The 12360-nt window shown below is 36.0% G+C and overlaps 1 protein-coding gene across 1 annotated transcript in view; it reads right to left on the reverse strand.

Moving 5' to 3' along the window:
• The window catches only part of TOP1 (DNA topoisomerase I), a 76390-nt gene that overhangs the window by 47032 nt on the left and 16998 nt on the right, over positions 1-12360 (reverse strand). Inside the window, exon 3 of the mRNA XM_080925645.1 lies at positions 7481-7583. Within this exon, the coding sequence (XP_080781771.1) occupies positions 7481-7583 (103 nt within the window). The remainder of the gene's footprint in view (positions 1-7480; positions 7584-12360) is intronic.

The following is a 12360-nucleotide window of genomic DNA, read 5'->3' on the forward strand; positions in this document are numbered from 1 at the left end:
TATTAAGGAATATTTATTACTCTAAGTACATATCCAGAATACTCACGACAGATGTCAACAAGACTATGCAAATGCCTTTGACTGTAATTGTAGAAAAAGACAAAAGACTAGCAGCAAAAACCACATGCTGCAGAACACTGGATAGTCATTTTCTTTGGTGTACTGGTCTGACAGTTAAAGCACTTGCTCCCTTGCTATAGCTAAGCAAAACACAACTCAACTGGTCTGATCTAGAAGTTCATCCAAGGGCAGAGTGCTAATTGTAAGTCCAACCAATAGAGACAGTCAGGACTTTAAGATTGTCAGCTCATTTGCACCTTGTCTTACTCAAGGCTGAAAAAGCAGGCCTCACTGGCAATGATCAAGACAGCCAAGAAGTCTCTCCTTTAAACACTGTTTTCTAAAAAAGTGTTTGTCTATAAAGATAAAAACAAGACAAAAATAATGGCATTTAATTAAGCCAAGCCACAGGATACAGGTCAAATCACCTACTGTCACACTCACCTCTATGCACAAAAGTAGCCATAGCTACGACAGGCATCTGGGTTAATAAGTGTGTTCATTGGTAAATACATAAAAGAAATGCTTAAGAGCAAACATAGGAAGAAACTCAAAGATAAACACATATTTAAAAAAATAATGCTCAGGATCTAAAGTCTGTGATGATTACACTTTTTGGATAAAATATAAAATTACCCCCACAGGTATGAGGTACTTGGAAGAAAAAATATCCTAATGAACAGAGAGGTTGACTCTTTGATTCAGTACTCATGTTCCTCTGTAAGATTGTACCACACCAGCTGAATAAGCAAAGCCATGTTAAAGAAAGTAAACAGTATGCACAGCCCTAAATGGAACATACACACACACACAAAGTCTCAGGGCATTTCAGAAGAGAAGGCAGAAAGGAAGAGGTAGAAGGTGTTGGATGATGGTATCTTCTAAAAAAAGAAATTCAAAGAATAATTTTAAAAAGAAAGATACTGAACATAAAAGACTTAAAGCCTTCTTTTCATAGTGTACATTCTTATGCTTCAAGCAACTAAATTCCAATAATGATAACAAAAAAGAGGAAGAAGAAAAGAGAAAGAGGAAGAAGAGAAGAGAAAGAATAGGAGGAGAAAGAGAAGGAAGAAGAGGAAGAGAAGGAGAAAGAGGAAGAGGAGGAGGAAGGAGAAGTAGGAGAAACAACTAATGATGAAGATGATGGGAGAAAGTAGTCTAGAGAAAATTGGCCAGAGTGTTTAAAAACCTTAGATGAACAGAAGGAAAGCAAGAGAAAGGACAAGCGAAGGGATATTAGTAAAACAGGAAGATAAAGCATTTCTCTTTTTCACTAGAAAAGTAATTAATCTTTAAGGAAAAAATTAAGAGGAAAGAACTCATGTAAAACCCAGAGTCTGATATTCTGGGAGGCAAGTTGTTGGCTATGGGAAGCCATCAAAATCTATTCTTTATTTTATGGCCAATTAAAGTACTTGGCAAAAATATTACTACCTAATATTATACACATCTTGCTACAACAAAACCCTGAAATGAGTACTGGTATCTAAACTTTGTATATCTGGAAATTGAAGCACAGAATGCTTAAGTAACTTGCCCAGAGAAAATCATTTAATGAGAAAGAATGAGGATTTCAACTCAGGAAGTTTGTCTCCAGTCATAAAATTAACCATTCTATTACTTCCCAAACAAAGCAAACAAAAAACAAACACTATTGGGTTGAAAAAAAAAATCTGCTCATCTTCTGAGAAGAGGACTTAGCTACTAATATTTGCCAACTACACAAAGCAGCAGACACTGAAGATAATAGAATGTTGGGTACTCCTATAAGAGAATGAGTAGGCTTTACAAAGAAAGCAGGCAGGAAAATAAACCTTCAATGCTTTAAATAAAAGAATTCCAGGTAACTTTAAGTTTTCTCCCAGAAAATAGTACAGCAGCTAGTTTTCAAAAGGCTCTAAAGACATAGCAGCTGATGAATGTTCATCATCATTAAGCTACTAAGCAAAATCACAAGGATTCTGCTCCTTTGAATTACCACAGTTACCCACCTTAGATGTAGTGAGTGCCTGGCACCAAATAGTACCCAACTCTATTTACAAGAACAGGGTGGTGGTGGTAGTGTTGGTGTTTCTTATACAAGCATATCTACTCTAAAATTTGATCTATAAATTAGGTATAAGAGATTAGTATCAACAGTCACCATTTTCTGTAGCTCTCAACACAATCATTCACCCTCTCCTTTGAGAACTTTTGCTTTCTACTTACAAGAAACACTTTACTGCCTGCTTTGGTATATCCTAATTGCTGCATCACCACGATCACACTTTGAAGGCATTGAATAAAGGTAAATTGAACACAACATTCAATTATGACTGACAAACAGGATGAGAATGTATGTATTGTGAATATACTAGACAGAAGATAAATCAAGTCTCAGGGTTGTATTTCCTGAGGGCTCTCAGTCATAAAACTTGAAACTTATGTCTTTACACATATAATCCCAACAAGATCTCCAGTTAAATTAAAGCCAACCTGGGTAACCATCTCAAAACAAATAAATTTTATGAACTTTTATCACTAGGAATTTTCCATTAGTAGACTTGCTGTCTGAAGAAAATTACTGCAAGCTGTACCAAGAAAGGAATGCTGTGTGCAATTACAGAAAATTCACATAGAATAGATTATTCCTTTGTTTGCAGGCTGGAGAATATAAAAAGATATACCCAAAGATGCCCAAACCAATGCACATTCTAAACTTCTATTCCTTCTCTATCTAAGTTCTTTATTCATTGCATTTTGGTCTATAGCCTTTCGTGGCTACCTATCTTATAAAGAGCTGCCCAATTATCCAAAACAAGAACCCTTTCTGTATTATAAATTCCCATTTCTAAACTGTTTCCAGTAGATTCTTCCTCTCTTTAAAGTCAAGCTCTTCTATAAGCAATTTCTTTAAAAAGTTCTCAGTAGTTAATTTATTTCAAGACAACATTTTGGACCTCACTCCTGTCCTACCCTTTGTAACTAAAGTATCCACCTAATTGAATTCCTTCTGAAACAAAACATATGCAACAATAGTAACAAGTCTTGTTTATGTTTTGTTCCTTGCAATAATTGGGAATAAATTTGGGCTTGTGTATTCTAGGTGGTACACACTACCACAGAGCTACATCCCTTAACCCTTTTCATACCTTTCTTACCATCTGGAATGCCCCTTGAATTGAATTTGAAACAGTTATAGCTCAGTTTGTCCTGGAACATGATCTCCCTCCTGCCATTACCTCCCAAACCAAGTGTCCCTACCAGATACCTCTATTTTTGGCATTGCCTTTTATCCTTTTGTGATCATTAACTATTTATTTTCAGTAGCTAGCTTGAAATGTTGTCTCCATGAGCTAAGTGTGGTGGTACATGCCTTCAATCCCAACACTTGAGAGGTAGAAGCAGGAGGATATCTATCTGAGTTGGAGGTCAGCCTGGTCTACAGAACTAATTTTAGATCAGCCAGAAAAAACAAAAAGGTTGCCTCTACCTCGAAACCTTAAGAGCAATGATAGTATTCACTATAATAAGGTTAGGAATTACTAAACATGCTATAGCTCCAAATCAGATTAATTAATAATTAACTACTGAGTTAGATTCTACTACAAAAACTAACAGGGGCAATCTATATGATCTTTTATTGGGTTTTGTAATAACAGTCATCTCCAACATTATCTAAATTATTTAGTATGAAGTCAACCAAAAATGAAAAAGAGGTAAAGAAGGTAAGATGCTTAGATTAGGATACAGCTTGTGAATAACAGGACTTGACCTTTAGTTTTATAGTGTTTTTCAATATTATACCTAAAACTAAAGAAAACCTGATTAAGAATGATTAAAATCAGAGAACTGCCTGGTCATATTACAAATCCAGTAATGCCTTGAGAACTAGAAAAGGTTTTTTTTATTTCAAAGTTTTTTTTTAATCTAATCTATAAAATATTACTAATTTGTCCTAACTTACTTTCTGCTGTTCTGATAAAACACTGGTCAAAAGGAATTTGAGGAGGAAATGGTTTATTTGGCTAACATGTCCCAGGTCACAATGCCAAGGCAGAAGCCATGAAGGAATGCTGCTTACTGGCTTACTCTAGCATCCACACAGTGGTTCACAATCATCCACATGACTCCAATTCCAGGGGATCTGATGTCCTCTTCTGATCTTCGAGGGTACCAATATATACATGAAGGTACACATACATACAAAACACCCATATCATACACATAAGATAAATCTAATAATAAATTATATTTTCATTTGATTACATCTGACAATGTAATGTCAGAGGCCAAAATAATAGAAGATGAAGTTTTCCTAAAGTTAGAATTTGATGTGATTAGTGTTTTTAGTGACAAGTTTGAGAGACTTAGAATTCAAAGAGAAAGGAAGTGACATAAGCTGTTATTTTAGTATTTTTAGACACTGTCAAAAAACAAAACAAAACAAACAAAAAGCTACCTAAATCTGTAGCTCACTGAAAACTAATTATGGTAGATGGACAAAATACCCACACCCAACCCCCCCGCCCCGAGCTAAGAACTGAACCCAGGACGTTGCACTTGCTAGGCAATCACTCTACCACTGAGCTAAATCCCCAACCCCAAAATATCATTTTGTTCTTTCACATCTGTAGAGCACTTCACAAAGATCTTTACATTTATTGACTCTTTGTCCCTCCTGTGAAGCTCTGGAGAAAAAGGTTTTAGATGACCTAGTAAAAATCATGGGATACATCAATGACAGTTCAGGACTCCAAGACAGAGGCTATTAAATTATTGTAGTCTTTTAAACATTGGTGGCAATAAAATACCACCTTTATTTTTAAGAAAAGATTTTAGTAAAACAGGATAAGAAATTAGTCCCTAAGTCCTTGATTACACTCTTGCTTTATGCTGTCCCTCCTGCTCATTATCATCATAGATTATGATTGGTAAAGTCATATATGTCAGAGAACATGAAGTCATTTTGGAAAAGCTTGTTTTAAATATTAACCTTTCTTTTAAATATTTTCTACATTAGTTCCTAATAGCATTAAAATCAGCTTGTCTTGATCAGACCTGTAAAAACACGACTCATCACTACTGATGATAAAGCTCCATCATGGTAAGGAAAACAACAAAAAACAAAAAGAACAAACCCAAACCCCTTTGCTTTTCTATTGCATTATACATAATCAAGAACATCATAACAAGCAGGATGAAATTAAAGGTTACAGATATAGCTCAGGTGTAGAATGTTTGCCTAGCATGACCAATGACCTCAATTCAGTCCCCAGTACAAAAAAAAAAGAAAATAATGACTGTTTGACATGATCCAATAACTTCACTCTTAGATGTATACACTTGAAAGAACTGAAAATAGCTTCAAATATGTGTTCATATATCAAAGTTCATAGCAGCATTATTCCTAACAGCCAAACCTGGTAATCACCATGAAAAGAATATATTCAGAGGACCACAGAGCATAATATAATAGAGGAATTAGTAATATGATACAATTAGATGTTACTAAAAGAATATTAAGAAAGCAACAAGAAAAGAAAGTCCAGATACAGCAGTGCTTGGGAAGCTGAAGCATGAAAATCAGTAGTTCCAGGCCTGCCTGGGCCTATAGAACAAAGAACCAAAAACAAGCCTGGGCAACTCCATGAGACCCAATCTATCAATCAAAAGAAGAGTCAGGGATATATAGCTCAGTGGGACTATTCTGTCTAGCATTTAAGGCCTACAGTTCAATAGGAGAAGGGGACTAGGGAGTAAGAGAGTATTCTACAAATAGCCATAGTATGTTTTAAGGTCTAGTAGTATCAAAAACATGTTTTATCTGAGAAATTTAAAAGAAATTTGCAAGGCTCAATGAACAGTGTAAGGTTAAGGTAAATGACAAGGGAAATACAGCAGAGGAAGGCAACCAAAGCCTGCTGGAGAAGCACTATGCACATTAGAAGAAAAAAGTAACCAAAAAAAAAAAAAAAAAAAGGTTAAAAAAAAGAAGCATGGAAGAAAGGGATAATTAGTTTTATTTAAGTATGTGAGTACACTGTTGCTGTCTTCAGACAGACCAGAAGAGGGCATCAGATCCCATTACAGATGGTTGTGAGCCACCATGTGGTTGCTATGAATTGAGCTCAGGACCTCTGGAAGAGCAGTCAGTGCTCTCAACCACTGAGCATCTCTCCAGCCCCGAAAGGGATGATTTTAAGAGGGGCTAGCTAAGATCATGATTTATATCAGCACCCACTTGAACAAAGTTCTAACATTTCGGTGTCACCACTCTATAAATGTCAATTAAGTCAGGTTTGTGTAAGTTAGTGTCTTGTACCATGTAGCCTAAATTTGCCCTTAATCTTCTGGTGATCCATTTAGCTCAGACTCGGAATGCTAAGGTTACAGGTGTTAGCCAACCATGCTCAGCTACTTAAGCCTCCCTTAGCCTTGGAGATTTTTTACATGTACTAACAACAATTATTAAAAACAAAAGAATAAAATCATTGGTTATAATTATGAATTCTCTTCACAATTCTAATAGTTTCTGTGTGTGCATATATATTTTGAGGCTCTGATAATACTATAGAAACACATATTTAATTTTCTTTGTACTATCATGAAATTAGTTTCTTTAGTATTCTTTGCTCTCAAGTCTATTTTGGTAGATAATACTATTAGCTAGATGAATGTAAATTGAGAAAGAGGCACAAAAAGCAAAACTTGACTCAAGTTCTGAGATTAATATTAAGAATAAATAAAATGGAAACTAAGTTGTAAGAAATGACTATGTGATAGGAAAAAATGTAGGGGGGTACATAATTTGGGAAGAAATGTCCTCATAAGAGAAAATTAAATTGGTTATTTTAATGACTCATTAAAAAAATGTATTCCTGGACAGGTGGCAGTGGCACACAGCTTTAATCCAAGCACTCAAAAGGCAGAGGCAGCTGGATCTACAGAGCTAGTTCCAGGACAGCCAAGGTATATACAAAGAAATCAAGTCTCAAAAAACCAATAAAGCAAAAACACAATTATTAAAAAAAGATAGACTTTCTCTTTTAACTTGTCTGCTGACAATAAGACAAACTAATCAAGCAGCTTTAAAACATAAAGTTTAAAATATAACTATACCTTTAAAATCTAAGAAACTATGGCATAAAATCACTTTTACCAAGGTAAGCTCTGACTGTTTAAGCAGCCTGTTAAAATACATCTATAATTTAGTTATTATGAAATACATACTAAAAGAAAACTCACTGTGCTTGCTATGCACATGTAGATCTAAACAATAACTTCTTAAATGAGGCCTGATTTATCAAAGCATTCTCTTCAGTAACTACAGCAGACACAGTCTATTACTTTGCTACTCACCTAAAGCTGATAAGCTGATACCTATCCAATGATGCCACTCCCTGTTGAGTGAGGAACTCTGTTGGTCAATCCTTACCTGTTGCTATGCTTAGACTTTTCCCGGTCCTTCTCCTTATCCTTCTTGTGCTCTTTATGCCGGTGTTCTCGATCTTTGTGTTTATCTTTGTGTTTGTGAGAATCTGTAATCGTAAGAGACAGTCAATCACAAGGAATCATAAGCTATCTTTGCCTGTCTACCTTAACATCTTTAGAAACAGAAGTCAAATGGCAAAGTGGCCATAAAAGCATATCCTACTGGTAGGAAAGGAAGACTTCACAAAGACACCCCCATTGCCTTGCCTCAAATCCAGTAACTTATAAATAATAAGCAAGCACTGTACCACTAAGCTGCCTCCATGGTTTCATTTCCTGCTGAGTGACATCCATTACATAGAAGTGCTGTAATTTACGACTCACATGTTGATGAACTTTGCTTCTAAATGAAGTAAAACTGCTAGGTCATATTAAAAAATGCACTTTTAACAACTTTATAAGAAACTGTTCAACTATCTATTCTTAAATGGCATACTGTTATATATTTCTATGAACAATTATGAGTTCCAAGCTACTACAAATCATGAGCAACATCTAGAATTACCAGTCTCGGCTTTGTTTTTCTTTACAGCAAACTCTTGCTACGCCTGGCATGGAATTCTCTAAGTACATCAGGCTGGCCTCAAACTGAGAGCTCCACCCACCTCTACCTCCTGAGTACATTACAATGCCTGGCTATCAGTCTTTACTGTCTTCATTTCTGTTACTCTAAAAGGTAGATTTTGGTGGTTTGAGTAAGAATGACCCACCCCCAATTAGTCTCATATATGAATGCTTAGTCATCAGGTGGTGGCATTATTTGAAAGTTAGGGGTTGTGGAATTATTGGAGAAAGTATGTCACTGGGGATGGGCTTTGAGGTTTCAAAAGCCAAAACCAGGCCCAGGGGCCTCTTGAACAGTTAACAGGAATAAGGATGTAGCTCTCAGCTACTTCTCCAGCACCATGCCTACCTCCTGCTGCCATGCTCCTAAACATGATGATAATGGTTAAACCTCTGAAACTTTAAGCAAGCCCCCGGCTAAATGTTTTCTTTCTTTTTAATGCTTGCTTTTATAAGAGTTGCTTTGGACATGTTATCTCGTTATGGCAAGAGTGACTGAAATATATATACTAGCCTGTTGTGGCTTTTCTCTTTTTACAAATTTTAAAAAATTTTATACATGAGTGTTTTACATTCATGTATGTAAATGCCCTGTATTTTTGTGTGCTGGGCCTCTTTGGAGGTCATAAGAGTATTGGATCCTCTGGAACTGAAGATGCAGATAAGCCACTATGTGTGCAGGGAGCCAAACCTAGGTCCTCTACAGGAGCAAGTGCTCTTAACCACCGAGCCAGCCCCCCCCATTGTGATTTTAATTCCTAATTTTCTAATGATTAAATAATGTTTAACGAAGACTATTTGTGCTTACTGACTAGTCACATACTTTAAGTATCTACTGCAATTTCTCCCACTGCAGTTTTTGTGTGTTTGTCTGTGTGTACATTATGTTACTGAGTTGTAGAAGTTCTTGCCCTGGTTTTTCAGGACAGGGTTTCTCTGTGTAGACCAGGCTGTCCTTGAACTCAAGAGATCCACTTGCCTCTATAAATTCTTCATATATTTCTGGGTTGCAATTTTTTGGCCACATATATTATGATACTATAAATATTTTCTTTTAGTCACTGGCTTGCTATTTTGGATAGATACCCTCCAACCTCACAACCTCGGACACCCAAGTGTTAGGAATTATAAAAGTGAACTAACAGGGTTTTATTTAAAAAAGATTTAATTTATGCATATAGGTATTTTGCTTGTATGCATGTCTGTGTATCATGTGTATGCAATGCCTTGGAGGCCAGAAGAGACATCAGATTCTCCAGGACTAGAGCTACAGTTGGTTGTGAGCCTCCATGTGGGTGTTGGGTGTCAAAACCCCATTTTCTGAAAGAACAGCCAGTGCTCCTAATTGCTAAGTTATAGCTATAGCCACCATAACCAGTCTTTAAAAAAAATAAACAAAAATAAAAAATTCTTAAAGGTGTTTTAAAAAATGCCTAAGTTTTAAAATTTAGTAAAAATTTATTTAACCAATTTTTCTTTTGATTTAAGCTTTGCCTACTAAAACGTCAGTTGATCTCGTTATCCTCACCCCCACCCAGTTCTCTTAGAGGAAAGGGCCAGGATCCTTTTGTTCTGATATATATTGATTTTATAAAAATATTAAGTTCCATTATTACATTGTCTCTCCCCCACTTTTTGCCAGTACTAGGGAAACTATATCTGGAACTATATCTTAGGTCATATTAAAACATTTATTTAATGAAGTACTTGGATAATATCCCCCCCATTACTCACACACTGATTCCCTTCCTATTCTCATTTTCTGTGGTGCCTTTATTAAAGACATGAGGGAAACACAGTGCTACATGTATCTCTGATTCTGGCTTATTGCTATGTACCAGCTCTGGGGAGACAAAGACAGATCTCTGGAACTCCCAGTACAATCTCAAAAGAGAGAGGTGAGGGGAGAGGCTGGAGAAAAGTTTTAGTAGTTAAGAGTACTTGCTGCTCTTTCAGAGAGATGACAAAAGTTCAGTTCATCACATCCATGTTAGAGGCAGCTCACAACCTTCTGTAATTCCAGCCCCTTAGGATCTAAAACCCTCTTCTAGCCTCCAGAGACATCCATACTCATACATATACATAAACAAGTAATAAATTAATCTTTAAAAAGGAAGGCAGAGGGCTACAGAAATGGCTCAGTTTGTTAAGAGCACCAACTGCTCTTCCAGAGGTCCGGAGTTCAAATCCCAGCAACCACATGGTGGCTCACAACCATCTGTGATAACATCTGATGCCCTCTTCTGGTGTGTCTGAAGACAGCTACAGTGTGTGTGTGTGTGTGTGTGTGTGTGTGTGTGTGTGTGTGTGTGTGTGTGTGTGTGTGTACACACTAAATAATTTTTTTAAAAAGGTAGAGAGAGCCTGAAGACAACTGATGTTGATGCACAGGCAAATGCACAGGCACCTTCCCTTGCACTTCTACAAGGAAACATCAGCACAGCACCCAACATTAGCTCACAAAGGCACTAGAAAGTTCCATTTGCTCTCTCCTTGTTCTAGTAAAAAGATCATACCACACTAGCAGTACACAAGACACATGTGGTGAGGAAGTGATACTTCCTTCTAATAGCCACGTGAAGAAATTATCTTGGAAGCAAATACTCCACAGCCCAATTTAGCCTTCAGATGACTATAACTCTGGGTAACGTGGTTTTTTATGAAAGACTTCTTTTTTTTTTTTAAATGAATTCTTATATTCAACTAGCCTCCTAAGAACTTGGGACTATAAAGTATGTGACGCTTACAACCTAAATCAACTGAATTTGAAGTAGTTCTGTTTCACAATAATAAGATTACATATAAATTGAGTATTGCTGACCTGCAGCCAGGAAAGTGATACTTCTCCTGTCTAAAGTCTTAACATGCTGAGTCAATCAGGATAAAGTAGTAACCTTTACCTCAAGTCAAAGAAATGACAATGCATGTACTAGAACTACAGCCTGAAATAAAGCATGTGTTGTTTTATTTAGTTAGAAATCAGCAAATGGGCTTCAATTGTTGAGCATTAAGATCTTCTGCTATGGTCCAAGGGCATGACAAGGAAATATTATCCGAGAGGGGAGAAAAAGAGCACCACTGTATGAAATTCAACAAATCCATGACCTCATACAAAAGACTGGAAGATATACATTAAAAAAAAAAAAAAAAAGAATGTAGTAAATTTCTAAATTTTAAAATTTACAAACTTGAGTTCTTGAGTGTGCTTCATCTTACTTTCCATAGTGAACTACTTTTATAATAAAGTTAAAGATTAGCAAGCTTTAAAATTCATTCTGAAGCCACACCTGGTAGTACACACCTTTAATCCCAACACTCAGGAGGCAAAGACAGATCTAGAGTTCAAAGCCAGCGTGCTCTACACAGAGTAGAGCCTGCTCTACTCCAGGACAGCCAGGGTTATATAGACCCGTCTAAATAAACAAATATACAAATTTATTTTTGTCAAATACAAACATGTAAAAGTCACTAAAAAGCACTATGAATAATAGTAACAAACTGAAATTTAGAGCAGTTCCTATTAGGTTTCACATATATTATCTTCCTAAAAAGTGTAAGTTTTCAAAATGGAATTTAAAATCAGGTTCTAAGCCTTTGAAAACAAATACTATCTAAAAATGTATAAAAATTTACTATCCAGAAAGAAAATTAGGGCTGCTGGTATATAATACCATGGACACAAGATCTAGGCCAATAATATCAACTCAGAGTCATTACTTATCTAGTATATTCTCAAACTGTGCTACAAATGCTGTGACAAATCTTAAAGTGTTAAAAGGGGGGGGGGGGCAAAGTTGTTAATTAAAAATCTCTATGGCTAACAAGGAGCTCAGGTTGGAAAAGTGCCTGATGCCAAACCAGACAATTATGTGTCCCAGCAATCTACATGCAGAGAAATGACTTCCACAGGTTGTCTTCTGATCAGACATTTTTTTTACATAACCCTATATGCCCACCAACCTCAACATACAAATTAATGAAAGTGTAATAAAAGATATGAATGTCTGTTGAATTCTGTAAATCTGTACAGTTGAGTTCTACATGGCAGACTTGGATATCTGACGAAAAATGATATAGATTTAATTAAATCACTATACAAGTAGCATTGCCCACAAAGAGAAGAAATACTTAAAAAGTATTTCTGAGTAAATTAGAGTTGGAATCAATAATTATAAAAATAAAACAACACTAACAAAAAGTTGCCAGTTATTTAAGTTATGATGGGTACACAGGAAATTAAACTACTGTTACACATGTGTA

The sequence above is a fragment of the Micromys minutus genome (assembly GCF_963924665.1).
Source record: "Micromys minutus genome assembly, chromosome: 11".
Classification (NCBI taxonomy): Eukaryota; Metazoa; Chordata; class Mammalia; order Rodentia; family Muridae; genus Micromys; species Micromys minutus.